Source organism: Oscarella lobularis, chromosome 11 (genome assembly GCF_947507565.1).
Source record: "Oscarella lobularis chromosome 11, ooOscLobu1.1, whole genome shotgun sequence".
Taxonomy (NCBI): Eukaryota; Metazoa; Porifera; class Homoscleromorpha; order Homosclerophorida; family Oscarellidae; genus Oscarella; species Oscarella lobularis.
Genome location: NC_089185.1, coordinates 1258574 through 1284588, shown reverse-complemented (window position 1 = coordinate 1284588; position 26015 = coordinate 1258574). Strand labels below are relative to the sequence as shown.

Here is a 26015-nt window from a genome sequence, read left to right as displayed (position 1 = left end):
ATCCCTCAACGTATTGTTTTCACAGAATTCCATCTGTAAAGCAAAAGCAGTCTCAATCTAACGGGTGCCAGAAACGTGTGACATCGCAGTACCTGAATGTATAGATAGGGCGTTAAATTTGAGGAATTTCTATTTGGTCCCGCGTCATCTTCGTCCTGTTGTAACCACCTCATTCAAAACTTCTTTGCTTTAGAAAAAAAAAGGAAGTTTACCTCGGCACTGGAATTCAATGCTTTCAAAGGAAGTCTTCCAGATTCGCTGGCTTCAAATATCACGTCCAAATCTTCATCGCTAGTATCGCTTTCGCTGCCCGACGACGACGACGACGATTGAGCATCAAGAATGTCTTTGGTGTCTTCGTCGAATAGCTGCTCGGAGCTGCTCGTCGAGCCTCCAAAACTCAGCTCTAAACCGTCGGAATATCCGCCTCGTTGAAATGCGATAAAATCGCCGGAGCCACTGTTGAAACTAGCGCGGTTTCTCGCAGCGAACGACGATTCATCGTGATTAGCACTGAGCTTCTCTTCCTCGTCACTCGTCATTTCGTCGTCAAGCGATTTCTCCTCCGATTGATTCGTTTCAGTCTCGATCCACGAATTATAATATCTAGTAGCGAGAAAATTCGCCGACGTTCTTATTTCCTACCTTCCAAGTGCTTACCTGACAACGTTTTCGTGGTTTAGCCTCGACAAGAGTTCCACTTCCCGCACTATCTTCTTCGTTCGCGCGTCATTTCGACGACTGCTCAGCAGGACTTTTTTGATTGCATAAATGCAGCTATCAAGCTTGTTTTGCACCTGTTGATAAATCTGTTAGATTGGACGCGTTCACTGCCGTTCCCCACCTTCCAGACGATTCCAAAGGCGCCTGATCCAAGTTCTTCTTGAATGTTGAAATCAGAAAGAAGACGAGATGTTGAAGAAGAAAATCCCGCTTTTTCCAAGTAAGAAATAGCCATTGGCGGAGGAGATGAAGACGATGTAGGTTCTTTAACTGCACACAAAAAAAAGATGGAAACATTTGATCTTATAAGGATTAGGCTCGTGGTGCTACCTTTCTTTGGTGGCTCCAAAATTGGATTCGAATGAATCTCGGAAGCGGGAACGGGCAGAGCTTCGTTTTCGTCCGGTCGTTGTGAAGGCACCAAGACGGAAGGAGTCGACTGAATGAAAGGATGCTGAAGAAGATCTTTGGCTGACAATCGATCTCGCTCCTCCCTTTTCAACATTCTAAACCGAGAACGCTTACAGCTGTCTCCGCTGAGCGAAGCAATAAATACTACTTCTGTAGAAAGTCTTGGAGTACGAGCGGTAGGGAGTCAGGAATTGAACAAGGATACATAACTCGTTTTCCGAGAGCAAGAGATAGGATGACCTGACCCTTAATAACAACAGTAGCCTCAAGCATCAAATAGTAAGGCTGGATATGCCAAACTACCAATTTCAGCACGTCGCCTTTCTTGCCAGTTCCGGTCACGTTTGGAAGATTCGTTTTGCCGGCACCTTCTAGTACTTCGCCTTCTACCTTGCCCTGATTCACACTGTACAAATCCGCCAATCTACAATCAATGAAGAGCTAAGTAAAGCAGCCACTAGGTTAGTTACAGTACAAAAACGTCTCACCTCTTGTGAATGCTAAAATTTGCTAATCTAACGCTACCATTTTTATCGACGAAGACGTTAGAGAGCTAAACAGCACGTTTCCTTTTTTAAACTATGTCCGAATAGTCTTGTTTACGCCGATGTCCTTGTGAATGACTCCTCTTTTGTGCAAGTAGGAAAGAGCCTGCAAAAGCCGTTCCGCATACTGTCGTACAATCTGAAACAATTGCACTATAGCCGCTTCATAATAGGAACGCTGTTTTTCTCTCTTTTACAGCATGGGAAAGTGGACATTCCTGACTGAGCATTCCGGACAGGGTGATACCTTGAACATATTGAGTGACGACCTAAAAGTCAAAGACACGTACAACGGCTTTTGAACCAACTTGCACAGACAGACCTTAGTAGTAATAATGTCCATGTCGCAACTAGAGCTCATGTCAACATATCTAACTAAGTTGGGATGATCGAGGTCTTTGAGCGAATGAAGCTCCTGTTCTACACCTGAAATCTTCGTCGAACAGAAAGTAGTAGTACTAAGTAGTATTAGGAACACTGAATAGATGCGCTCTCACCTGTTTGAGTCTTCTACTGACGATTTGATCTGTGCCACCCTTCTTTGCACTTTTGCACTGAAATTCCCATATTCGAACTGCAACCAAGTCGCCGTTGCCGGTCATTCCCACAAATACGAGCGACTCTGACGTGCTATCCTTTTTACCTGTAATCCTCATCAAATAAAAAATATATAAATATGAAATTATCGGCTTACTCAAACACGTTCCTAACTGCATCACTTTCGACTGACTCTCGTAGGTGTCTATCTGATCAGCAAAGTGTACAGATTTGCCGTCCTTTACGACGTCTTCGACCTTAGAGATGCCCTTCTCAAAGCTCCTTATTTCTACTTTGTTCGTTATTGCAAACCTTTTTCATCTTCATTTCTTCTTCTCTCTGGCTAATTGCCTTGTCAATGCGTCTCTTCTCTTCTTCGAGTTTTCTTTCTTGTTTCAATCGTTCTTCCTCCTCCTCGTCCTTCCTCTTCTGCACCATTTGATCGTAGAGACAAAGAGACGAAGGCGTTTTGTATTCAGACAAAAAATCGTTCACATGCTGAACCAAATCAAAAATCATTTCCTAAAACAAAAGCTTGATAATAGACCAATATTGCATCGCGTGCCTCTCTCTCTTACTTCTCCAATTTTGCTGCGAGCCAGCTTCTTCAAGTCAGCCTCTAATCCCTTCTTCTTTTTCAGAGGAACACCTACTATTTTGGTCACACTCAGTTCAGGTATTCTGCAAAAAAACATTATTAATCAATTTTTTTGTATAAAAGAGTGTCCATGGCACTTGTTTGGATATTCGGGAGGAAATCGAACAGTGAGATCCAGCGACGCCAAATTATGACTAGATCCTTCCTGCGCTGTCTCTAATTCCGACTGACGAGCCAAGTGAAGCAGTACAACGGGCGATTCCGATCCCTAGACGAAGTGTTCTATCACGTCGAGCTGCTGCACAGATCTTGCCAACCTCGTTCTCGCGAATGTCTTCGAAATCGTCTGCAAAAATTGCCTTCAACGCTTCCACCTCGTTCTCCTGCCGATCTCTCAAGTCCTCCTTCTCCAACTCCATGCTGCGGCATGCCTATCCGGGCACCAAATTGCATCACACACGTGAACGTGATCATGGGCGACTACTCGGCGTCCGATCCGACCATGTCTGTATCGCTTTCGCCCCAATCGGGGCTCAATCTCTCACCTTACGCCATCAACATCGATCCGTCGTTGTGGGGCAAAGAAGAGGAGTTCGTCTTCACCGCCGAATCGACGAAACAGCGCTCGGTGAACGAGAAACTGTTCCTTCGCACGGGCACGTCCTATCTGACGGGCTTATCGGTCGGCGGAACGTGGGGTCTCTACCAAGGCCTTCGCAGTCGCGAGGGAAGAACGTTGAAATTGCGCGTCAATAGCGTCTTGAACGCATTGACCCGAAGGGGGCCCTTCGTCGCGAACAACCTCGCCGTTCTCGCCGTCATGTACAGTTGCATCGACGGGCTCGCAATCAAGGCGCGCGACGGTCAAGACGACATCTATAATTCGGTTGGCAGTGCAATCTGTACGGGTCTTCTCTTCAAATGCACGTCGGGTCCGCGCGCCGTTCTGTTTGCGAGCGCGCTCGGCGGCGGACTTGCGCTCACTGTTTGGTTCGGGAGATACGCATGGGAAAATAGAAGATCGTTTTTTCCTGCACGTTCGCACTATTAGAATATAGAGGACGACTTTTTTTACACTGGGATGGTAGTACAGTAGTAGTAATTGGCTTTGGAGTTCTTCTTGAACGAACCATCTAAGAAAATAGATCGATTATAACAACGTGAGGCTACTAGTATTTGAGATTAGGTCGCTGCATTTCTGTGCTGTTTCGAAGATACCGTCATATTCTATACATATTGCACCCTGTCGCTCAATTGACAGTAAACGTTATCCTGAAAAACTAGCACGAACAGGTATTCATTGATTGATTGGCATATTCATAATCATTCGTTTCTGTGTCTCTGTCTCAACGAAGAGTAAGAGTCACACCTGCAGTCCCGTATTCTGTTTGATCTTTGCGCTTGGTAAACGTCCTTTTAGTCGAACAATGCCGAGCTGGCTGTTCAACGAAGGCCCGAAGTGGCTTTTTATGGTTCGTGTACTGTACGCGCGATCGTTGTCCTTCGTTTCCACCCTACTCACGACACCCTCCCTCAGTTCTTGTGGCTAGGAGCAAATATCGGGCTCTATTTCGGCTTCCACTACCGATTCGAGTTGGGCATAAAATACTATTATCTGAGAAAAATTCTCGGGGTAAGAGAACGACCCGATTTTGTCGGTTTCGTCTTGCATCCGGTCGTTTGCGCTTTTTTAGTCGGCGCTGGCCGTTGCTCGAGGCAGCGCAGCCTGTCTAAATTTCAATTGCATGCTGATCTTGATACCGGTGTGCCGAAATTTGATCTCGATGATGCGCGGCTCTTGCAGGGTAAGCGGAGAAACGTTAGGGCGGATGGGCGTGTGCCCGTGTGGAATTCGCTCCCTATCTTAATCTGTCGTAGTGCACCCCGAGATCTGTACGTCGGATATTAGACAAGAATTTGACGTTTCACAAGCTGGTTGCCTGGGCGGTTGTCTTTCACACGGGTAAAGGGCAACAGGAGTCTTTTACGGTCTCCCCACACGAGAAATGCGGCCGTGTTTTTTAGCATTGCATACCGGAGCGCACATGTTCAATTATCTCTTCTTTTTGACTGCTGGAAAGGAGGTGATGAATGCAGTTCCGAGTGATCTCAATCCCGTTGCTGATGGCGAAACAGTTAGAAATTCTCTATTTTTCTAAACGAACGAACCGTTTTGTTTGATTCTGAATAGGACGGGATTAAAGTCATGTTCACAACAGGTCGGTTCGTAAGGACACGTTTCAATTGCTAACTTGTCTTGCAGTTGCTGGAGTAACTGGCCATGTCATCATCATTGTCCTATTTTTAATGGTACATGTAGCGTAATCAACGTTTGCTCTTCTTTATCGAATAAGATTGAATTGCTTACAGGTTACATCTTCTATTGAAGTCATGAGGTACAAACATAAGTGCAAATTTTTCAGTGGGAAAAATTCCTCGGGGGTTTATAGGCGATCTTACTTTGAAATCTTCTGGTACACTCATCACCTCTTTGTCATTTTCTTTGGCTGTCTCATTGCTCACGGTGTCCAGTGAGGGTTTCTAAAAGCGCATACAATACTCACACAAATGAATGTTCATCGTGTTAGGGGGCTCGTAAAGGGCCAAACAAATCCAGGAGTATACAACGCAAACAATCCAGACGAAAACGACGATACCCTTCAAGATCCATTAGTGTGCTATGCATTTCACTCAGGAGACTACAGTGATCTATCTGACTACAACAACATAAGTGTCATAAAAGGCAATAAAAATGGCGACCTCGTTAGCTATTGCGCGCTCGGAAATGCTACAGTAGCCGCAGGAGGAGCACAGGTACGCGCGGTGCAGACTGCAGTAAGATTGAAACCCTCTTTTCCGTAGACGTGGAAGTGGGTCATTGGCCCATTGTTTTTGTACTTTTTGGAACGAATTGTTCGCTTCTACCGCAGCTGTCAGCAAGTCGTCGTCACCAAGGTGAAAAAACAGGTCCAAGATTTATTTTCTATAATAAATCTTTGTCTAGGTCGTTGCGCATCCGTCAAAAGTATTAGAAATTCAAATGAAGAAAAGAGGATTTCACGCTGAAGCGGGACAGGTATACAATCATAGTCGTTCTGAGTTTTACAGCTGACGTCTCCTTCTTACCTTCAGTACGTATTTGTCAGCGCTCCAGAAGTGCGTTACTTCGAGTGGCATCCTTTCACATTGACTTCGGTTAGAAGTTTCATTCTTCAATTATTTGGAGTTGCACGTTTTGTGTCTGTAGTCGCCAGAAGAGGATTATTTCAGCGTGCACATACGTCTAGTAGGCGATTGGACAGGTGAGCTCAAACGCACAGGCCCATCCCTAGAGCATCGCTTCATGCAGTCTCTCACCTGCGCAGAGAAACTCGCAAAGCGGTGTGGTATGGGCGTGAAAGACGCCGATTTCAAGCAAGCATATGAAATGCCTGTGTAAGAACTTCGTAGCAGTCGTCTCCGTCTCACGCATCTGTTCTTCCGTTTAGAATTCTGATTGATGGACCGTTCGGAACGCCTAGTGAAGTACACTATCTCAAAAGCACACGCACATAATCATTCTACGTACAGTCACTTGTTCTTGATAGGATATTTTCAGACATGAAGTCGGTATCGGTATTGGTGCTGGTATCGGAGTCACTCCGTTTGCGTCGGTGCTTAAATCGCTTTGGTAATTGCCACTATGCTTTTTCGTTCACCTTTCTCATGTCTTCATTGTCGTCCAGGTATCAGTCTCTCGATCCTCACACGACAATGAAGCTGAAGAAGGTCTATTTCTTTTGGATTTGCCCCGACACGGGCGCCTTCGAGTGGTTCCAGAGCCTTCTTCAGCATTTGGAGGAACAGATGCTCGAAAGAGGCACGACGGATTTTCTCGAATACCACATCTACCTAACCAGAGGATGGGATCCAAAGATGGTAGAGAAGGCGAAAATAAAAAGTGATGGAGAGACATGACGTAGTCTCGTCCGTTTTTCAGGCTCGCGAAATTTACATGAAAGAGGACGAAGAGGGCGACATCATCACGGGACTCCAGCAAAAGACGAACTACGGTCGCCCCCATTGGGACAACATATTCGCCGAACTCGGACGTCGTCATCCCGGGTACATATGCCAAGTGGAAACCCCGTCGTCGTCGTCACGTGACTTCTTTCTCTTTTCTCAGTGTCGACATGGGCGTGTTTTTCTGCGGTCCCAAAGTGTTGTCCGGCGTTTTGCACAAGATGTGCAACGAGTATTCGGATGCAACCGGCACCGACGGAGCTCGCTTCTTCTACAATAAAGAGAACTTCTAAGACGATGATCGGCGGATGAATGAAAGTCAATTAATTGTTTGTGTGCTAAACCGTAGAGCTTTTTCTTTGGCACTCGTCCGTTGGCTGTAGTTTGTTGACGTGTAGAACAGATCACCTGTCTCGCTTTTATTGTTCTAAATATATCTTCTTGGAGTCGTAGTGTGTGAGCGACGGCCGTGAGGCGGCTGAAAATCTTGGCGCTAACGCACGGTAAACATAACAAACTTTTCCTATTTAGCTTCTTTCTGCTGAAAAAGTAACAAAGCCGCTTTAGAACAGTGTTAAAAGGTAATGAAGATACGAAGTGACTCACCAGCAATGAGGCTTGACACGATTCAAGGCGATTACGCAGGAAAAGCCGTAGACCGAACGCGCGCTAGACCACAACAAACCTCTGCCTTTTCGTTGCCGTTCGAAATGATTTCCCTGCTTGTGCTTCTCATCGGTGATTAGGACGATCTCACAGATTCTTTCCGAGACGTCTCTGCTCATTTTGATCTACAGGTGCTGCAACGATTCCCTCGTCTCACTCGTTCTCAGCCGCGACGGTCTGCGCGACGCAAGCCGATCCCGACACCGCGTCCTGTCAGGTCAGTGAATAATGGTAAAGAGCGCCACTGTGAGGTGCAGCTCTAAGAAACTATACTTTGTGCTAAATACCAACGCTTACTTTAACTTCTACATTACGTTCTCTGCAGTCTCTCCTCGACGCGTTTTCGACTGCGACGGGCAATTTCACAACGTGCGTGTTCGTTCACACGAAACCCGTCTGCTTCTGTGAATCGTGCGTGTCCCATTATCGCCGGCTCGATGCGGCCTACGAGAAAATCAAGAATGCGAGCGAATGCAATGACGATCTACTGCACGGTGACCTAGTAGGCGTAGTCAACGAGGTTTATAAGTTTGGCGTGAATTTGTGGAAGAAGGCGCAGTGTGAAGGTGCTGGGTAGGGGGTGGAAATTCGTGAAGTGGAACAATCGTTTCTGCTTAGATTGTCACAACACAAAGCGGGCTCCTTTGGTAAAACAGTTCTTTGCTTTGGAATATGAGTTTGAAGATTGCTGGCTGAACAAAGTGAGTCAGAGGGGGGTGTAGAGAAACTAATCAAAGTGTTGAGAACATCTCTCAAACACTCAATCTAGTGATTTCTCTACACCCACCCACCAAAAGATGTACTGTATCTATTCATTACCTTTTTCTCTCTAAGTCTCTGGAGTCTCTGGTTGCCACTTCGCCTCCTACAAATTCCAGCAGATGCTCCACTTGCTACAAAAAGTTTTCAAACCTGAACAGTTTCTATAATGACCACTTTGGCAGCAATCCAGCCAAAGTGTGTGCCGACGTAGCAGGCCACGTACGTCGACTGAACTTCAAAGGCTTTGTCGTTCATCGTTTCTCTGCCCGTAGATGAACTCAACGCTGCGACGTTGGAGTACGAAGTGTAGCGAAATCAACAAGCAGACTTTGGTGATCGCCATCATCTGTTCGGTCGTTCTTTCTCTTCCTCTCGTCTTCTACGTGACGACGTACCTATTCCACGTCAAAGACCAACGGCAATATCGGTCTGGACAGAAAGGCAGGGCGAATCACGCTTCGCCTCCTCCCGCTTCTCCCAATCCGCGAGGCCAGACCCCGGCTAGCGAGCAGCTGAAAAGTGCAAACGAAGGTAAACAACGTTTTAATTTCGAGCCTACAAACCTTCACCGTTCCTCCGTACGTTAGATCTAACCGAAGCGGAGTTCTCCACGTCAATCTAGATGTCTCTCTATCCGGCAGAGAAGAACTTTTATGACACAGTTTAGTTTATTATGCTGAGACGTTGTGATTTTTGTCATCTAACACTTGCAGTCGTTGATTCCAGTATTGTTTCGTTTGCATTTCCGCTAGTCTCGACACTGTCCGCTCAAACGCGAATACCTCTTCGGCTCCAGTAAAAATGCTCATCTCGGCCGCTTGATCCTTTGAAACAAATCGTTATCGAGATCTTTACCCCAATTCATTTCTTCTTGCCTTTGTTAGTCCAAGGTCTTCCATGAGCATTTGGTTGTCTGATCTGTCCTTTTCTGGCAACGTTTGCGGGTCGCCGTGAAATAGATGATTGGGCCCTACTTCTGCTGACATGACAAGTCGAACCTAGTAGAACGAGTATAAATGGAAACAAGACGTTTGCGTTCATATCTCTTACTTGATTGTCATAAAACGTGTCGATCATCGTAATAAATCGTCTGGCAGCCGTCTTTTGACTCAGGGTCATTCGAGGTACGCCATTGAGAAAGATCGTGTGAAATTGCTTGCTGATTTGAAGATAATCAGCCGCACTTCTTGGCTGAAAAAGAAAACAATCATTATTCGCCTGGGACGGAGAAGAAATGCGCACCTCTACGCACATCTCGTTGAACGAGAACTGGGCTATGCGTCCGCAACTTTTAGCGACGCGCAATTCTCTACCGAGAAATCGAAGACTAATCGGCCGAATCTGCCCGGACTGACTGCGACACATCTCTTCAAACATTTCGTTCATCTTTCGATTCGTCGACGCGTCGTCAGGACTGCGAGATACAAATGACGTACGTCTCTAAAGGAGCAGCGCACGTGCCTTAGATAAACGTGGCCAGACTTTGGATAACGAAGCTGATCTACACATAAATGGGAGCTATTTATTCAAGACCTCTTTCATTCGTTTCAAGTACCCGTTCGATAGTCCTTGGCGCCGTCTAACGCTACAACATTACAATAAGTCTAAAAATCGTCAATATTAGTCAGAGTAGATGCTGACTAATACAGACCTTAAGAATATCAATAAACGGCAAAAAATTGCTTCTCTGCAATCCCTGCTTGTAAAGATCTGTCCCCATACATAAGGCTTTTTTGCATACGGAAGTGTGCGTAGCACCTTCAGGTGGTCGATTCGACGTGGCTACCATTACGACGCCATTCTCAAATAGACACGTGAATAATCGCTTCAATATCATAGCATCTGCTATGTCGGTGACCTAGCTCGCGAAAGACCCGTCTTCTCTTCTCGTCTAGTAGCACTAAACAAAAAAAATACCTGGAATTCGTCAAAACAGAGCAAATTGGCGCGTCGACTCAGTTCGTCGGCAACGAGCGGAATCGGATCGAACTGTCGCACGTGACGAGGAAGACTTTGCTTGCACTCGTGAATTTCTAACGTCGACGCGTCTTTCCCATTCGGAGAACAGGAAAAAAAACAGAGCAATGCTCACTCGAATGAACGTCCAACATGAACGCATTGAAATGCGACCGTTGCTTGAGTCGCACATCGGCACTATCAAAGAACATGTCCATCAGCATAGTCTTCCCAGACCCTTGAACACAGAAATTCATATACATATGAACCCAGTACACGTGTATACATAATATCATCTGACCGACGCCTCCGTATATGTAAAGACCCTTGGGCGGAGTGGATCGAGTGGAAATCTTCAACCACTGAGAAATCCATTCAAAATAAATATATATATATATATGTATGTATATATATATATGTAATTATGTATATAGGCTCTTATGTGCCTTTCTAATGATGTTCGAGCCTGTTGAGACGGGTGCCGTGTATCCATTCAATTGCCCGTGAAGCGCTTCCAATCGATCGACGACGGCTCTCTGTTGGTCGTCGTGATCGAGTCGACCGCTTTGGACGAGATTTCTATAGGCGACGGACGGGCCGTTGCTCGTTTGCGTCGATTCGGCGACTAAGAGTGCGTTTTGGACTGATACGAGTCATATTCGAGTTGCTTTTCGCACTTGCACTCGCATTCGACAAGCGTACGACGGCACGGCGTACGCTGAAGATTCGGAATTTGGACAGGCGAACGCCACGAAGAACCGATGTCATCGATGCATTGATATCACACAAACGTTTAGGGCCATATCCGCTCATGTACTACACTTTGTTTCCGTGGGGGGCTCACGTCGACCAACGTCACTTCTCGTTCCAGCTTTTTCTTCTTTTCAATACATAGAGTTATATAGTACTGATCCCTGACACGCGTCAATCCGGAAATGGAAACTAACTCTACCTGGGTCAGTTTCGCGGTCATACTGCGTGGTGCCAACTTCCAAAACAAAGACAGACCAATTACAGAAAACCACACACGATTGTCGCCCCTCTGCGATCTTATCGTTACTTATAGTAGAGTTCTCTCGTGGAAATTTCTCGCCGTCCCCAGTCTTCTAGCCGCAAACTTCCAAATCAATTACTAGCGCCAGCCTTTAAGTTTCGTTGAGATCTGTACAGGCCAGACTGCTCAAACGACTCTCCTCCAACATCCGATTCTTCGCCGTCGGTACTTTCTCCCTCGGGACGCTCCCGAATCGGTACGGCGGACACTAGATCGTCGACGAGCGCGTAACAAGTGTTGCAAACTCGAACGACCCGATCGTAGCCAAGCGCGGGAATACTACAGAAACAAAGCGCGGATGAAGACCTAACCCCCTGCGCGACGCGTTGCGATAATTCTCGTACGCTGCCTGGTGGCCTGAGCAGCCGGAACAGAACACGCGCCCGCAGCAGCGGCAGTGGTGTCGCCTTCGCGTCTATACGAAGGCACCAACGTTGACGACCAATCAGCGGACTCCCTTCCGGACGTTCTTACCGCCGTAAAAGCTTTTGAACACTTGGAGTTGGCGCAGAAATGCACGAGCTCGTCGGGAACCCACGTCAAGTTGAAATTCTGCTGCAGGTGAAGCAGGTCGCACCTCTCCATGTCCATCTCTTCGATCTGTCTCTTCGCCTGCGCGCGAGATATGCTTAGAAATAAAGGAAAGGGCGAATAAAAGACGGTCACCTTCTCCAAAAATCGACGACTATCCTCTTCGATTTTGGCGATTCGATTGAGATACATTGCCTCCGTCTACGCAGCAAAATGCCACCCATGATCGAGAGCCCTTCGGTTTTCGATACTCCATTCACCTTTTTCACGGTAATTTCTTTCTCTCTTGACAACGTTGTCATGCTTTCGTTCCATTGTTGCTTTTCCTTTTGGTGCGCCTGAGCAAACATGCCACTCGGACGCTATTTACGGAAGATCGTTGAATGTTTCAAACCGCAGTTATCTTTCCAATTGTTTGGACTAGCGTCCGACACTGCGTTTCCACCTCGTCGTTCTTTCTCGATAGCTCTTCGACTTTCAGAGCCAATTCCTTTACGTAAAGACCCGGGGAAAAAAAATGAGAAAGAGCGATCGTCAACGAGCGATCGACAAACCGAGATCATTTTTCGGTCCCGTTCACCCGCTTCGATCGTGCGATCGACGTGGTCGGCTTCGGCAGCGTTCAAAATCTCTGTGCTTCGCGATTTCGATCTCTTGCCTTCAATTACGTCTGAAGAGATCGTGGACTACTTTACTTCTAAAGAAAGTCTTGCCACTAAGACTGACCAGACAACGAGCTCGGCTGTGAATCCGTCTCTCTTGACGGTGATGCGAAGGAGTGATGCTGCAGGTTGTTTGATGCAGTCGCGTCGTTTTCCTTGAAAAGAGTATCTGCAGAATCGGCTGAGTCAGTGCGCGGAGACAGCTCTGGTTAAACGTACTTGACCGCATTCTCACAAGAGCGTCGATCCACTTCTCGATATCTTGTCTCCTTTTCAAATCTGCACCCAGCACGCACTCACACGCGAAAAAAAAAACGACGGGCGTCCCCGCCGTACGTACTCGAAAAGCTTCCACTTGCAACGCACGCTTCCAAATTATCAATTGCACGTCGAGCTGAAAAGAAAGTACTCGAAATAAAAGAAAAGCGACTACGCAAGCGATTCGGCTCACCCTGCGCAACGCCCAGGCAATCGATCACATCAGAAATTCGACTGAACTTGCACGCGACATCATACGGCGTCCTATGTTCGTCGTCTTCAGCAAAGACGTCGGAACCCATCTAGAAAACGCATAGTTCCGTTTTCCCGTTTCGGTGTACGAAACGAAAAAGAAAAACACTCGCTTGGATGAGATAGTCGAGACATTCCACGTGATTGACAGTGCCGGCATTGCTAAAGACGTACGTCAGACCATCTTTTCGAACAATTGGAATTCATTGGGCGGTGAGGTCGGTCACAATTAAAGGAATCGGCGAGGACGCGAGGGTCGGGGAAAAATGACGCACGCGTTCAATCATATTACTCCCATGGGGCTTCGCGAGCGCGGAGCCAATTGCACTATCAAGGTGGCATTTTATTAACGACCGGACCGTCTCCGGATTCCAATTGTACATCGCGTCCATCATCTGCTCCAACCGCAAATTAAACTGAGTATACAGTACATGGAGGATCGTATTTAGACCGACACGCGATCGCAATCGAAGACCCGGCCCGCGCGCCGTGCGCGCGCGCGCGAAAAAAAAGGGAGGAAAGGGGGGAAGCTTAAATTTTGGAGGCGACGCGCGCGCGGATCAACGTCGACGCCGCGTGCCTTACCGAGCCAAAGCATGCAGCGCCGTCCAGCCAAGCTAAACAAAGAAACGAAATCGAATTAGAGCGCACAGAGAACGAAGCCCAGCAAGAGACGATGACACAGGCCCTGGGTAAACTCAGAGGTCAAATCGACTGGCGACGTTCTCATCGCCTCGTCCAACCCCAATATCGAACAATAATAAAAGGGGAGCGCATTGCAAGCAACTTACGTTGTTCCTCGCTTGAATATTTGCTCCGCGTTCCTGCAAAGGGAAGGGAGGAATAGATAAGAGACCGAGAGAACGGCATCAGTACAAGTGTTCGTTCGTGCATAGGACCTCGAGCAATGTGCGAGCGTCTTATTATAGAATCGGCTGCGTATACAGGCGAAGCCACGTACAGGCGATTTTTCTTACCAAGAGCAAAACCAAGCAGGCGAGGTGAGCCCGTTCAGCGGCGCAGATTAGACTCGTGTTCCCAATCGCATCTGTTCGCGAAATCCCATCAGTGTATAACCCCATTAGGAAGCTGCAGCATGCAGATTTTTCGACCAGCTTTCCTCTCTCTTTCTCTCCGCGCCCCCACCCCATGCATACGCGAGATCGAAATCGAATCTCAATAAAAGGGGCCTCCTCATGCATAAAATCGCGGCCTGCTCATTAGTCGATGTGCCCAGGCCATTTCGACGCAAGAATAACATAAACAGTGCTATCGCACGGCTCGCGACCGCGGAATTGCGACGGGATCCGACGAAAGTGCGGGAAGGAACTCCTACCCGGGTCCTATTATTTCCCGTGCGGTAGCGAGGCCCGCTAGGGGAGAGGGGGCAGGTGGCGGCAAACGAGATGAACGCCACCTGCATCAACACGCGCCCGCACAACGACTCCTCACCCGCCGAATCGACGTCAGAGCCGGCCTCCAGCAATGTCACGATGACATGGTGGTCGCCTACGAGCCGCAAAAGAAAAAAGATGAGAAGAAAAAAAGTGTGACGGCGGAGAGGACCATGCACGCGCGCGTGCGACGTACGAGGAGGAGAAGGAGAGGGAGAATCCCTCGCTATCGTGCATCTCATGCATTCTGAATGTGGGAAGCGAGTAAGGCCTGCTATATGCTGTATAGGGAATGAATCGATGGAGAAACTACGCAATGCAAAACTAAGAGGGGAAAGACCTACACTAGGCGCCCCTATTTGAACAGATTTGTATGAAAACTAGAGAAAATGAACTACGGGCTGGGCTCTAATAGATGGAGCACCTTGTTTGGCTGCCTTCACAAGAAGCGACCGCTTTTGAGCGACGGAAAGCGACGCCGCCACGCTCGCCATGTCGTCGGGCATAAGATCTCGGCCGCCGCCGCCTCTTCCCAAAAAACTTCGTCGCTGCTTTCCTGTCACTTAACCACCCGCTGATTTTGTGCAAGAGAAAGAGAATGGAGATGAGCTCATCTCCTTAGGGCTATACCCCCGTCGCTGTCATCGTCGTCGTCATCGTCGTCGTCGTCGTCGTCGCCGCCCCCGCCGTTGCCGTCATTAGAATCGTCTTCCGTGTCCAAACGCATCGATAGTCGCTGACGCATTTGCAATGTCGCCTTCTTCTGCTCTCGTCGACACACATTGCAAATCTTCACAAAAGATGAAGATAGAGAAAAGAAGAAGATTGGTACTCGGTACTGTACTACAGTTTAGTTGAGCAACGAACGTCGCATCAAATATAATCATCATAAATCATGTCCTTGTGTGCATAATGACTCGCTACTAAACGTACGTGGTGGTACACTGCTCGGATAGGATCCCTACCTTTTGTCCACCTGACGTGTAGCAATGGGAACAGATTGCGTTGCCGCACGTCCGGCAATGTGACCTTTAGATCCGAGTATGACGTCGCCTCTCTCTTATGCGTCGTCTCACCCGTACCTTTGTCGTACGAAGCCGACTGCTGTGTGAAACTGCGTTCCGCATAGTCCGCAGTGCTGAAATAAGAAAGCGTTCGGTGCTTCGCTTCTCTGCTACGACTGTAGAAAGCGAAAACGGATTTACCTTGCACGTACACGACCGGTACTTTCGTTTACAGCTTAGGCAGACTTCCGCTGTGCCTACGGAATTCTCGAAATGCCAATAAGCGGTCCAGAACGCGGCCTTACCTGCCATTTTCCCTGAAAAACGCACGGAGACGGGGGGTAGTGGTGATGTCACATCGATGACGTCAGACAACCCGTATGTTTCCACCTGGAATCTAATAAACGGACCAATTGCCCGAAGGCTTGGGCTATCGACTATTGAAGCCGAGCAGGGAGCCTTGTTATGGTCGCACAACTCGTGACATGAGCTCCCGATTCGGTTACTCCATTCATTATGAATTTACGACATTAGGCAAAACCGCAGGCATTTCCGGCAGGAATTCGCTTCGCCCAAGCACGCGAAACAAAAACAAGCCCGCGCGCACAAGTCGTATGCAAATGACATGTAAACTACTACAAGCCATCTCATTCAGTTCTGCAAACAGTAGAATCCTTGCACGCGTTATTGGTAATTATCGAAAGCACGCGACCCAGCGGAGGCGGTCTCGCGGCGGCGGCGGCGGCAGCGAGCTGGGGCGGTAGGCGGCAGTTGCGGAAAGAAAGAAAACACATTACAGGATGACGTGTCCTCGCGCGCCCTCGCTACCGCGTTTTTTTCCCCTCGCGCGCCGATCACAACTGGGAGTCAGAATTCTCTTTTTATATATATAGATATAGATATATAGTGAGAACTGCAAAGATACTCTGCTTGGCATAAAAATAACAAGAATAATATCAATAATATATATAAAATGTGGCAGATTCCTCAGAAACTCGACGTTTCTGGACTAAGTGTTAGTATAGGGGGAGAGATAGCATTAGGTCCAGCGTGAGAAAAAAGTTTATCCAAATAATCCAGTTCGTTGGTGGTGATGGTGGTCAGACAGATAGACATACAGATGATAGGTAGATATGCGAGAGTGTCAGTTCTTTTTCAAACCACTGAGAGGTGGCTTCTCCCTCCCCCCTAAGCAGTGCGCTCCATTTGCGACGGATCGCTTTTTAGGGACGTCGTCGACGGCGGCATGCCGTAGGAGAGAATGGACGCGTTCGACGGACTCCAACAGGGAACCCCGCCGCCGCCGGCGCCCGAAGCGCTCACGGCGATGCCGCCGCCGCCGACGACGACCGAATCCTTGACGTCGCACTCCGAATGACTTCGCTTCTCCTTTTGACGTCGATTGCAGAACCAGACTCGAATGACTTCCTTTTCGAGATTAAGTTGCCCCGCCAAATGGTTGATTTCCTGCGCCGACGGTTTCGGATGAACGATGAAGTGCTTCTCGAGAAGACCTTTCGTCGACGATTCGATCGACGTGCGCTTCTTTCGCTTCTTCACCTGTATCTTCTCGCCGACTCGCTGTCCGACCGAATTGTTCTCGGCGTCCTCGAGCCACCGATGAAGCAGCGGTCGCAATTTGACCATGTTCTTGAAACTCAACTGCAACGCCTCGAAACGACATATCGTCGTCTGACTGAACGGATTGCCGTAGTCGGTCAACGCTTGCCCGACGTCCGCCTGCGTGAAGCCCAATTTGATGCGCTTCTGCTTGAACATCTTCGCGAACTGCTCCAATTCGCTCGGCGTCGGTTGATTGCCTTGATCGGCGGCGGCGGCAGCGGAGGCGGCTGTGACGGTCGCAACGGCGCCCGGGCCGCCCATTCCGCCGGAGCTGACGCGAGCGTACGGTTGCGCGACACCGCCGCCGATGCTGCACGGAACCGAATGCTGATCGTCTCCGACGCTAGTCGGAACTTGACTGATGACGTGAACGGGTTGACCGTGCGCTGCGGCGGCGGCGGCGGCAACGGTAGCGGGAGTTCCGTGGTGGGGAAAGGCGTTTTGGGACGCGGCGGCAGCAGCGGCCGCCGCCGGATTCATCCACGATTGAGCGGCGGCTCGAAATCGATGATCGTGCGGGGACATGAACGACGGATTGACGCCCATTACCTGAGCCGCCGCCATAGAGTCCATCATCTGATGTGGCATGGCAAGTTGTTGAGGTGTAGCTGGCGATCGGACCGTCGGACTGGCAACGGCGCCCGCTGTCGTTTGATGACCGGCGGGCGTCGACGTTGACGGCCACGGCGAAAAGGTCGGATAGAGAGAGCCGGTGGCGGCGGCGAAATTTGCGTGGGGAGCGAACGACGAATAGTCGGCGAAGGTCGTCGCCTTCGTCGAGCGCGGTGAATAAATATTTGCGACGTGCGGTGAAGGCGTTGGGGGCAGCGCGGGTCGATAAATGTCCTGAGAAGCCATCTCGAGCATCGTTGGGGACGCGGAGAGCTTCTCTCTCCGATATGATAACGAGGAATGAAGCGAGTCGTCCGAACAAATCGAGTTTTGAACGCGAGCTCGCGCAACCGATGCCCCCGCCTCCCGTTGCCTTTGCGGTGTGGCGTGTAACACGATGATGTCAAAGGCAGATGATTGGCTCACGGCGGCACTTTACTCGCCTAATGTATACAAATATGCAAATTCACGTGTACGCTCGACCAGTCATTTATTACCGAGAGCGGTAATTGGTTTATCGCTATACGCTCGCCAGCGAATGAGCGCTCAGCGTCAATCAGGCCCTACGCAACGGAGACGACACCCGACGAACCGGCCCCACCTGCGGCTTTCTCGTCGCCCTTGTGACAGACCGATCGGTTTTCCCCCCCTCCTTCGTCACCGATACAATCAGCTCGATCAAAACGATCGACGATACGCCTGTTCGTTCGTATAATTTGTAACATGTCGTGTTTATCATGTGCAGAAAACCGGGACTCTAATCGTCGTAGAACGAGCTCCAGTGGTCATTTACACATGCAAATTTCGCGTGCTGTGATACACGAAACCAGCATTTGACTAACTTTAGCATAAATTTGCGCCTCTCGTTCGTTTGGCAAACGAATTTGCACGACGATCGAGAAATGTTCGAAGCGAGAAAACGGGCGTTTCGATGGGACCCACCCGCCCAACGGATCGCACCGCTTCGGTGGGTGGTCGATTAGTTTTGCCTCTGTTGACATTCGAGCCGCAGAGGAATCCAAACTGCAGGTGGCAAGGAGTCGATTAATAAATGAAATTAGCGATCGAGTCACGTGCATCGATCGTTATCCTAGCGTAGACACGCCGCGTTCGTAAGTAAACAAACCGTCGTGCTTCGCCTTTCTCAGCGAGAACAAAGGGAATCCGCTCGCTCCGTCGTTCTGCGCCTTCGGTCGTCCGATATTATGCACGGCACCCCGAACCACGCATTCGTCTCCCTGCATAACAATAGAGCGCAGCCAACGCGTCCGGTCGCGTGCTCGCTCGTTTTCGCCCCCCTCGCGCCGCCGAGAATCTAGAGCCGCCGCGCGATTCCTCGCGCGACAAAAGCGACGCGCGAGAGCAATTCGTACTGCATAGTGATGAGCTATTCCACCTACACGAGGTCCGGATCTAACCGGGGAGGAAGCCGGCCACTCACGCGGCCCAGATCGTCATCTGCATTCCGGTGGACCCACCGTTAGACGATCGCACGCCTTGGTCCCTCGTCACGCCCCACTTCCTGATGGATAACCACGCCAGGTGGAGGAGAGTCCAGGCGAGGGAAGGGGCGATCGTTCTTGCAGTGACTACTCTATGCATCTATTCCTGTATCCGTGCGCTCGTGCAAACACTATAAAACCGGTATCGTAAACATATCGTAGAAGCGTGATTGCCTCGAACATCAACATTCCCCTAAGCGGCGTTATCAGCGTTTGCCAAAATTAGAGGCTGCCCTGCAGAATCCCGCACGTCGCCATTATTGCTCCACAACGCGCGTCATTCTCCAGCTGGCTCAGAGAGCGCGTTGAATAAACCAACGGGTCCCCTCCAGCTGCAAAGTATATATAGAAACGAACGACAACGGGCCTAGAGGCCGTTGACACTGGGAGAACGATGAGCGCTGCGGAGCATTTTGCTTTTCAGCGAGGGGAAGCCGTGTTAGATAATTAACTTTCCCCGCTTTCACTACTACTAGTACAACAGACGTCCGAGATAAATTCTGGGTAAGCGTTGCGTTGTTTCCTTTACGACTAAACGCTGACCTCTGCACGCCACGCGTACAATATATAAGCAAGAGATTTTTCGTCTGTTAAGTATTGCACAGGCAAAAACATCGAGTGTGTAACCAGTCATGCAAAGGGCTACCGCCTATATACGTCACCAGTCTACCTAATGCTTCTATCTCAAGCCTTTTTCCGAAAGACCGGTTTCAAAATTTGGCTGGCTATGCACAGGACCAAGATCACTGGGCACGCCACAAACAAGTAGCGAATGCCCAGCGAATAGCCCTGCTTTGCAAACCAGTTAGAAAAGAACCCTAATACTATTGCACTGGCTCCGAGAGAGAAATTCTGCAGACCGGCCAGGGCGTGAATGCGCTTGAGCTGAGCCAGAGTCAGGAAGACCAAGTATTTTGGGTATAACAAAAAAATGCCGAGCGCTGCTTGGGTGGAAGAGAGTGTAAATGCAACTAAGCCGAGCCACGAGTGCCACGTTGTGAAGTGCGCTTTTCCTCCCAACGATTTATTGTACACGATTACGAGAAAGCCGGTCAGAGCGGCGGCGACGAAGAGAAGTTGCACTATCCAGTGCATTGTCACCTTTCGGGATCTCGGCCACGATTTCGTTAGGAAATTTTGCGGCGAGAAGGCCAGAATTGCTTGAGTCATACATAGGCCAAACTAGGCACGGTGTTTTCGAATTCGGGTCGCGTTTTATGCGCTCGTTCTTACCGCTAGAGCCATTAGTGTAGGGTGCCACGGGAAGAGACCTATTGTGGACGCCCGGAATGAGGCCCCTGCCTACTCTCTTTTATAGCAGGCGGTTTATACGCTCACTTGAGAATGGGCTGGCTGTCCATGCAACGGCAGAAACCAGCAGAACGGAGACGACGGTAGAGATAGTGTAGGAGAGCATGATCACAAAGCGCGTTAGCTCACACGGATATATAGCTCTGCGTAAAAAGATAGAAAAGAAGAGAAAAACGCAAAATTGCACGTACAAAGAAACAAACCAACCTCTAGGTTTTTTCCTTCAAGACATCCACTCCTACCATTATTCTCTTCAAATGGCGAGGATCTTTAATAGCAAGGTCTTCTTTCAGTTCCGCTACAGTCAACTCGGCAATGACTCTCATATCATCATAACCAGCCTCCCCAAAACGGTTGACGTAGTTGGGCAAACCCAGAGAAACGAGCCAGGCATCATAAGACGAAACGATAACAGAATCCTTCCAATCCTTCCCAGCAACCCATTCAGAATCAATTCGAATCTAAAAGGCAAAGAATCACTTCAATGCCAATTGACAAAAGAAAACGAATCCTCTCACGTGTCCTCTGCCTAATACTTTTAGTTGATTTATTCTAGCGTCTTCAAGAGCGCAGGAAACGTCTTTCGCTGACACTCGCATTTCCTCTGCATATCGCTGTACCAAACCCAGAGGAATTCCGCAACTACCATTCTAAAGAAACAATACAATCAGGTACTCTATCTCTGGTGTACTAACTTCTTTTGAATAAGGCTCATTTGCTAAATTGATTTCATCGGTCTTCAGCTTCTTCTCGATTGCTTCTAACGACACAGAACTGACTGTGGTAGACGACTGGCCTTCATTCTCTCTTTCTTTTCCACCGCTAGACGACACTCCAGCCTTAGCAGCTTGAGACGGAACAACCGGCTGAGGCTTTACGGCTTTGACAGGAGGCGTAGGCTTGCGACGCACCTCGGGCTTTTTATTGTCAGAAGCACCATCGACAGTCTCACTACTACCACTAGTAGATCGAGGCTTGACGGGAGGAGATCGAGGCTTGACGGAAGGAGATCGAGGTTTGACGGGAGGAGATCGAGGTTTTGCTGCTGGAACAGGCTTAGCAGCAGAAGCAGGCTTCGCTGCTGGAACGGGCAGTTTCTTTGAATCACAATCATCCGTCGTCTTGGAATCGTCGGTCGTCCCCGGTCTTTTAGTCGGCCTCGGCGCAGTCGTCGTGGCCATGCGCGGTCGTGACGCCGGCACGGGATGCGAGCCAGTCGGCTCGGGCTTCTGGGGCCTCTGCATCATTGCCGCCGACGACGCGACGCGAGGTCGAGGTTTGATCGGCGCAGCGGGTTTGGGACGGGGAGCAGGTTTGGGTGAATCGATCTGCTCTTTCTGCTCTGTTTCTTCCTTTCGTTTATAGGGAGCCGGCGGAGCCGGTCGCTTGGCTGGAGGCTTCGGTTTGTCGTCGTCTTTATCACTGTCGACGGCCGCGTTAATCGACGACGGTCGTTGGGGCTTGGGTGGAGCCGGCTTCCTGACCTTTTCTTCATCTTTGTCCTTACTACTGTCGTTAGGAGGAGGTGACGGTCGTTGGGGCTTGGGTGGGGCCGGCTTCCTAGGTTTTTCTTCGTCCGAAGGAGAGTCCTGTTCTTTTGTCGCCATCTTCGAAGGAATCGGCGCCTTTTTTGCAGGAAGAGTAAGCGATTTATTGCCGAATGCTGAGCGAGACAGCGGAGTGGAAGAGCCCGGAATCGGAGGCGCCGTCTTCTTCTTGGCCGGAGGAGCGGGAACAGACGACGCGTAGTTCAACTGCTTGACGAGCGTCAGCAGAGCTTTTCTCTTCTGAATATCCTCGATATTGAAATCGTCGAGCGTGCTTCGGTCGATTCGTCGAATTGCGACGAGGCTGGTGAATCCGTTGTCCTCGAACAGTTTCCTCTCCTTCTCGTCAACACCCGCTTGAGTAAAGAAGCTTTCCACTGCCGTAGGCAAAGAGGACATGATTCGCTTTCGCGTTGCGGGAGATACCGTAGCTCTGCACAAGCAAATGAGATAGCTGATGAGAACGTACTAGAAAATTCTCACAGATTTTCAGACTCGCTTGGTTCGTCTTCCAGCATCTCGACGTAGACAAATTTGAATTCTCCGATCTTTCCTCGAAGTTCTCCCGTCCACATTCCGGATTTTGGATTTGTAATGACAGTAATTATATCACCTTTCTACAAAAATGGTTGACAAGCAAATAATCGATGTACAATAGCAATGGACCTTGAGAGCCAACGAATTTTCATCATAGGCACTGGGTGTGAACTCCTGAATAACTCTCGCTTTTCCAACAGAGGGTCCTCTGTAGGACGACGTCGGCGCTGGGGCCGCAGTTGAAGCCGGCGGCCCTGACTCGGTGCCTAAAACAAATCATAGCACTTCATCAATCAATCAATCAATCGATGAAGGAGCTTACTAGCTAAACTTTCTTTTGACTTTGCTGACTGAAGAGTTGCCTCAGCATCGTCCAACGAAGCCTTTTCTTCGTCTTCTTTGACAGCCACTTCATCCTACGTCATAAATTATTGCTTTGAGATTTTATTCGTTATTTAATAGATTGGCTCGTTTGCCTTCGCGTCCTTTGTCTTTTTAAACTTGCTTTTGAGTTTTCCGAAGAAATTTCCAGTTTTCTTAGTTTTTGTAGTGGACTTCACGTGAACAGCAAAGCCAAGAATAAGCGTCTAGTACGTTACAATACAATAACTGACTTCAGAAGCTTGTTCGGAGACGGCAGCGTCCTCTTTCTCTTCGTCGACTGTGTCCACCTAACCAAAGGATTATCTATTTCTAAATTTTAAGCGAAACAACTATTGCACTTTTGATTCTCCGTCGTCAAAGTCGATCAGTTGATCGGTAGAAATCTAGACAGCTCACAGCAGTAAAAGAACAATAGATTTCGTAGAAACGAAAAAAAACTCACTTCTTCCTCTTCCTTTTCGCCTTTTTTCCCTTTGTCTTTCTTTCCCCTTCCTTTCAGCATCGACTTGAAGAATCCGCCTATTTTCTGCCCTCTTTTGCTTTCCTTGCCAGACCCATCCACTTCGTGCTCGCCAGATTCGTCTTCGCCAGCTTCTTCTCGTTTCTGCTCGCCTTCTTCAGGAACTTCGCTGGTAGCCATCGCAATGTCACTCGCACTCTAGCCGAATCACAACAGATAAGATAACGTCTATAGGTATCAGAATGGTAAAAAAACCGAAGATTTCTTCCCAATTTTGAATTTGGAAAACATCGACTTTTTCTAGATTGAGCCCAATGAAGAGAATAGAGCGATTGTTAGACAACGAAACGCTCACTGTTTTCTTTTTCTCCTCAGTTTTCTCCTCAGTTTTCTCCTCGTTCTTCTCCTCGCTCTCCCCAGCAGCAGGTGCCGCGGACTGACCCTCATCTGCTTCATCATTACGATTAACTTCTTCAGTGGTGGTCTTCTTTTCCGTCTCTTTCACTGAAGGCAAACGAAAAAATAAAATAATTTCATCTCGCAGTCATTGTCCAACCTTGTTTATCCGTTGAAGTTGAAGGAACTCTTTTCGCTGGCCGAGGAACAGCAGCAGGCCGACTTGGCGCCTGTGGCTTCTCCTCTTTTTTCTCGTTATTCTCTTCCTCCTTGATCGCGGCAGACGCAGCGAGTGAAGGAAGAGCAAATTTTCCGACTCCTCGGGGTCCTTGCAACGCGCTCGTCGACTGAGGACGCGGCATTTTGGGTCTGACCGGCTTCGGTGGCTAAACGCAACAGAGTATGACCATGACATTCCCCCACACCCCATCACGTTATACCGGTGGCTTCTTTTCAACCGATTCTTTCACTTCGGTCTCTTCTTTGGCTTTGCTCTCTTCCGCTTCGACGCCCTTCTGGCCTTTCTGCTCTTTCTCGTAGCTCTTCAGCTGAGTCAACGCGTCGTCGATCGAACACTTTCCCTCTTTCACGAGCGTCATTAATTTAAGTCGATCCTCGTCGCTCATTGTTATATCTTTTGCAGTCATTTCTCCTTGTAGTGCAGCCGCAGCAGAAGGAGCCGGGGTCGCCTCCGACGGCTCGGAAACCGAGGAAATAGAGGAAACAGAGGAAGTGGTAGAAGAAGACGTTCGTCGCGAGAGCTTATTTTTCAGTCCCTGAAAGCCTTTTGCTAGCGACTGCTTTATGCTGCTTCGACTTCCTTGAGAGCTCGTCGACTCTGGCGTACTCTCACGCCCGCTTTCATCGTCGTCCTCTCTGGGGGAGATACTCGAATCAGACTGAGATTGGGGCACACTTGGCAATGGCCTTGCAAGGAGGCCTGGAGAAGCTAAAAAGAAAAAAAAAAAAGTTATTCACGTGAAAGACTTTTGCCAACCCCGTTCATTAATTAATTAATTAATTAATGTATACTCAGAACTTTGAAATTGTCATTGCCCTCCCTCTTACTTCTTTTTGGCTCGGACGGTTTCGTTTTGTCCTTTTCTGCTGGCTTCCTTTATATACAGAACAGGAATTTTACACCAATAAGAAAACATACATAGGCACAGTTCTATTACTGTCTTCTTTCGTCCAATGGAGGAGGAACCGATTCGACTTCATCGGGATTAATATAATCTCCTTCCGACTATTTCAAATAAAACGATATATTTACACACGAAAAAAAGGCGAAGAAAAAAGATTCGAGAACCTGACAACCGCTTCCAAACTTTGAAGAAGAAGACTCATTACTAACCTACACATAATAAATAGTTACACAAGATAGACAGGCTCTAGGGCAAAATTACCCCCGCTTTAGCGGAAGGTCGTCGCGTCGGCTTGGGGGGAGGCTTCTTCTTCGCCTGCGAGAGAAAACGTCTCGAAAACGCGCCAGCTAGCACCAAACAAATGCGTAGTTACCACGACAGTCGTCGATTGCTGTTGCCGTTCGACGACAACCGTCTGGCTTTTATCGCCGCCGCCGCCGCCGCCGCTCGAAGAAGAGGAGGGGCGAGACGGACGACGCATCGCTTCGACGCACGATCGCACGTCGTCTTCGCTCGCATCGAACTGGAGCGCGTAGACCTCGATTAGATCCTGAAGCGCCTCGCCTGCGGAGCCGTCCTGCAAGACAAAGGGGGTGCACATGCGAACACTTCAACACACACACAGGCGCGAGGAGCCTCCGAGCCTCCGAGGGTCTTTTTCTTCGATAATCGTGCTTCCTACTTACCGGGTTCGAGTACGGCTCTTCGATGAGGACGACGTCGTCGATTTTCATCTCGTTGCGTATCTTGACTTTCAATTGCATGCGCGATAACTTCTTCGGCGCTGGCGCCGGCTCCGGCTCCAGTTCGTAGTAGACGGGAGGTGGGGAACGTTTCTCCTGCTCTTCTGGTTCGATTTCGAAGTAGACGGGCGCAGCGGCGCCCTGTCGGGTGTCGTCGCCGAGACATTTCACGGCGTCGAGGATGAGTTGGCGATGACGGGCATTTTGCACGCCGATTGCGTTCAAATCGTCGTCACCTATTACTTTGCAGATGCTCTGGTCGTCGTAGCCGTTGTCGACGAACGACTGGGCGTACTCGCCGACGCCGATCGAGGCAAGCCAGACGCTTGTCCAATCGGAGGCCATACTGCACCTTACCAGAGCCCAGTCACGTGAACGTGTCAATTATGTAGCGTCATTA

General features: G+C 49.0%; 8 protein-coding genes across 17 annotated transcripts in view; 3 read left to right on the top strand and 5 right to left on the bottom strand.

Annotated features, from left to right (window-relative positions):
- Positions 1-3271, bottom strand: part of LOC136192641 (eIF-2-alpha kinase GCN2-like) — a gene marked incomplete in the record, with an annotated part of 8037 nt that extends 4766 nt beyond the window's left edge. Inside the window, 18 exon segments of the mRNA XM_065981317.1 lie at positions 1-33; positions 93-155; positions 213-606; positions 661-797; positions 845-993; positions 1054-1229; positions 1283-1380; positions 1438-1558; positions 1623-1687; positions 1738-1818; positions 1877-1948; positions 2002-2112; positions 2177-2322; positions 2374-2473; positions 2529-2738; positions 2795-2897; positions 2952-3082; positions 3132-3271. Of these exon segments, the coding sequence (XP_065837389.1) occupies positions 1-33; positions 93-155; positions 213-606; positions 661-797; positions 845-993; positions 1054-1229; positions 1283-1380; positions 1438-1558; positions 1623-1687; positions 1738-1818; positions 1877-1948; positions 2002-2112; positions 2177-2322; positions 2374-2473; positions 2529-2738; positions 2795-2897; positions 2952-3082; positions 3132-3233 (2292 nt within the window).
- A 1-nt stretch (position 3272) lies between these two features.
- Positions 3273-3978, top strand: LOC136192642 (uncharacterized). The gene has a single exon (XM_065981318.1). The coding sequence runs from the start codon at positions 3287-3289 to the stop codon at positions 3863-3865; it is 579 nt and encodes a 192-aa protein (XP_065837390.1). The 5' UTR covers positions 3273-3286; the 3' UTR covers positions 3866-3978.
- Positions 3979-4198: 220 nt separating this feature from the next.
- On the top strand, positions 4199-7268 carry LOC136192822 (cytochrome b-245 heavy chain-like). Its single transcript, XM_065981538.1, has 20 exons — positions 4199-4286; positions 4352-4447; positions 4509-4619; positions 4693-4777; positions 4840-4949; positions 5006-5033; positions 5078-5124; positions 5185-5210; positions 5265-5345; positions 5403-5628; positions 5677-5769; positions 5819-5890; positions 5947-6009; positions 6062-6116; positions 6180-6249; positions 6303-6339; positions 6402-6484; positions 6540-6732; positions 6794-6918; positions 6980-7268. The coding sequence occupies exons 1-20, from the start codon at positions 4242-4244 to the stop codon at positions 7107-7109; spliced, it is 1776 nt and encodes a 591-aa protein (XP_065837610.1). The 5' UTR covers positions 4199-4241; the 3' UTR covers positions 7110-7268.
- Positions 5515-11013, bottom strand: LOC136192825 (AFG1-like ATPase). 8 transcript variants are annotated; one of them, XM_065981551.1, is made up of 20 exons: positions 10878-11013; positions 10647-10825; positions 10487-10562; positions 10337-10438; positions 10162-10277; positions 10003-10102; positions 9896-9954; positions 9800-9848; positions 9706-9745; positions 9487-9658; positions 9295-9435; positions 9120-9242; positions 8808-9068; positions 8302-8756; positions 7982-8174; positions 7797-7926; positions 7423-7749; positions 6383-7357; positions 6172-6331; positions 5515-6055 (listed from the first exon to the last, which is right to left on the bottom strand). In XM_065981551.1, the coding sequence occupies exons 1-13, from the start codon at positions 11011-11013 to the stop codon at positions 8916-8918; spliced, it is 1446 nt and encodes a 481-aa protein (XP_065837623.1). In that variant the 3' UTR covers positions 5515-6055; positions 6172-6331; positions 6383-7357; positions 7423-7749; positions 7797-7926; positions 7982-8174; positions 8302-8756; positions 8808-8915. The 8 variants fall into 8 exon arrangements, with proteins under 8 accessions (XP_065837623.1, XP_065837625.1, XP_065837622.1 ...); XM_065981553.1 differs by having other exon boundaries at positions 7423-7726; positions 7780-8174; XM_065981550.1 differs by having other exon boundaries at positions 7797-8174.
- On the top strand, positions 7342-8969 carry LOC136192828 (osteopetrosis-associated transmembrane protein 1-like). Of its 2 annotated transcripts, XM_065981563.1 has the most exons (8): positions 7342-7397; positions 7450-7554; positions 7614-7699; positions 7808-8048; positions 8101-8183; positions 8317-8463; positions 8517-8775; positions 8832-8969. In XM_065981563.1, the coding sequence occupies exons 2-8, from the start codon at positions 7527-7529 to the stop codon at positions 8864-8866; spliced, it is 879 nt and encodes a 292-aa protein (XP_065837635.1). In that variant the 5' UTR covers positions 7342-7397; positions 7450-7526; the 3' UTR covers positions 8867-8969. The 2 variants fall into 2 exon arrangements, with proteins under 2 accessions (XP_065837635.1, XP_065837634.1); XM_065981562.1 differs by lacking the exon at positions 7342-7397 and having other exon boundaries at positions 7406-7554.
- A 148-nt stretch (positions 11014-11161) lies between the features above and the next one.
- Positions 11162-15795, bottom strand: LOC136192821 (uncharacterized). Of its 2 annotated transcripts, XM_065981536.1 has the most exons (22): positions 15661-15795; positions 15557-15612; positions 15434-15489; positions 15317-15380; positions 14982-15141; positions 14776-14913; positions 14410-14466; positions 13935-14005; positions 13749-13781; positions 13543-13574; positions 13071-13119; positions 12899-13007; positions 12788-12841; positions 12667-12726; positions 12512-12616; positions 12340-12455; positions 12180-12275; positions 12046-12123; positions 11921-11986; positions 11729-11866; positions 11599-11669; positions 11162-11533 (listed from the first exon to the last, which is right to left on the bottom strand). In XM_065981536.1, exons 1-22 carry the CDS (start codon positions 15665-15667, stop codon positions 11326-11328), a joined length of 1824 nt encoding a protein of 607 aa, XP_065837608.1. In that variant the 5' UTR covers positions 15668-15795; the 3' UTR covers positions 11162-11325. The 2 variants fall into 2 exon arrangements, with proteins under 2 accessions (XP_065837608.1, XP_065837609.1); XM_065981537.1 differs by lacking the exons at positions 15434-15489; positions 15557-15612; positions 15661-15795 and having other exon boundaries at positions 15199-15320.
- A 421-nt stretch (positions 15796-16216) lies between these two features.
- Positions 16217-18552, bottom strand: LOC136192826 (POU domain, class 3, transcription factor 4-like). Its single transcript, XM_065981559.1, has 2 exons — positions 18088-18552; positions 16217-18033 (listed from the first exon to the last, which is right to left on the bottom strand). Exon 2 carries the CDS (start codon positions 17843-17845, stop codon positions 16544-16546), a length of 1302 nt encoding a protein of 433 aa, XP_065837631.1. The 5' UTR covers positions 17846-18033; positions 18088-18552; the 3' UTR covers positions 16217-16543.
- Positions 18553-20519: 1967 nt separating this feature from the next.
- LOC136192819 (SAM and SH3 domain-containing protein 1-like) lies at positions 20520-26007 on the bottom strand. Its single transcript, XM_065981532.1, has 20 exons — positions 25559-26007; positions 25246-25449; positions 25134-25187; positions 25037-25081; positions 24906-24973; positions 24796-24842; positions 24168-24676; positions 23888-24113; positions 23687-23835; positions 23587-23631; positions 23314-23529; positions 23210-23254; positions 23102-23158; positions 22964-23041; positions 22810-22903; positions 22617-22753; positions 22434-22567; positions 21099-22383; positions 20922-21053; positions 20520-20864 (listed from the first exon to the last, which is right to left on the bottom strand). The coding sequence occupies exons 1-20, from the start codon at positions 25958-25960 to the stop codon at positions 20613-20615; spliced, it is 4179 nt and encodes a 1392-aa protein (XP_065837604.1). The 5' UTR covers positions 25961-26007; the 3' UTR covers positions 20520-20612.
- Between the last annotated feature and the right edge of the window lie 8 nt (positions 26008-26015).

Excerpts from the sequence above, each read along its gene's own strand:
- LOC136192821 (XM_065981536.1), bottom strand. Across the intron at positions 15,142-15,316 it reads ACACGTCAGGTGGACAAAAG|ATTTGCAATGTGTGTCGACG; the intron begins GTAGGGATCCTA and ends TCTTTTGTGAAG. Across the intron at positions 12,456-12,511 it reads ACAGCCGAGCTCGTTGTCTG|ACGTAATTGAAGGCAAGAGA; the intron begins GTCAGTCTTAGT and ends CGATCTCTTCAG.
- LOC136192819 (XM_065981532.1), bottom strand. The coding sequence starts at position 25,960 with ATGGCCTCCGATTGGACAAGCGTCTGGCTTGCCTCGATCGGCGTCGGC. Across the intron at positions 24,114-24,167 it reads CGGTTGAAAAGAAGCCACCG|CCACCGAAGCCGGTCAGACC; the intron begins GTATAACGTGAT and ends TGTTGCGTTTAG. Across the intron at positions 21,054-21,098 it reads ATGAGCCTTATTCAAAAGAA|AATGGTAGTTGCGGAATTCC; the intron begins GTTAGTACACCA and ends TTGTTTCTTTAG.
- LOC136192822 (XM_065981538.1), top strand. The coding sequence starts at position 4,242 with ATGCCGAGCTGGCTGTTCAACGAAGGCCCGAAGTGGCTTTTTATG. Across the intron at positions 5,034-5,077 it reads TAAAGTCATGTTCACAACAG|TTGCTGGAGTAACTGGCCAT; the intron begins GTCGGTTCGTAA and ends CTTGTCTTGCAG. Across the intron at positions 5,891-5,946 it reads TTCACGCTGAAGCGGGACAG|TACGTATTTGTCAGCGCTCC; the intron begins GTATACAATCAT and ends TCTTACCTTCAG.
- LOC136192825 (XM_065981553.1), bottom strand. The coding sequence starts at position 11,013 with ATGAGCGGATATGGCCCTAAACGTTTGTGTGATATCAATGCATCGATG. Across the intron at positions 9,955-10,002 it reads GTCGAATCGACCACCTGAAG|ATCTTTACAAGCAGGGATTG; the intron begins GTGCTACGCACA and ends GTATGGGGACAG. Across the intron at positions 9,436-9,486 it reads TCAACGAGATGTGCGTAGAG|CCAAGAAGTGCGGCTGATTA; the intron begins GTGCGCATTTCT and ends TTTCTTTTTCAG.
- LOC136192828 (XM_065981562.1), top strand. The coding sequence starts at position 7,428 with ATGAGGCTTGACACGATTCAAGGCGATTACGCAGGAAAAGCCGTAGAC. Across the intron at positions 8,049-8,100 it reads GAAGAAGGCGCAGTGTGAAG|ATTGTCACAACACAAAGCGG; the intron begins GTGCTGGGTAGG and ends GTTTCTGCTTAG. Across the intron at positions 8,184-8,316 it reads AAGATTGCTGGCTGAACAAA|TCTCTGGAGTCTCTGGTTGC; the intron begins GTGAGTCAGAGG and ends TTTCTCTCTAAG.
- LOC136192642 (XM_065981318.1), top strand. The coding sequence starts at position 3,287 with ATGGGCGACTACTCGGCGTCCGATCCGACCATGTCTGTATCGCTTTCG.
- LOC136192826 (XM_065981559.1), bottom strand. The coding sequence starts at position 17,845 with ATGCTCGAGATGGCTTCTCAGGACATTTATCGACCCGCGCTGCCCCCA.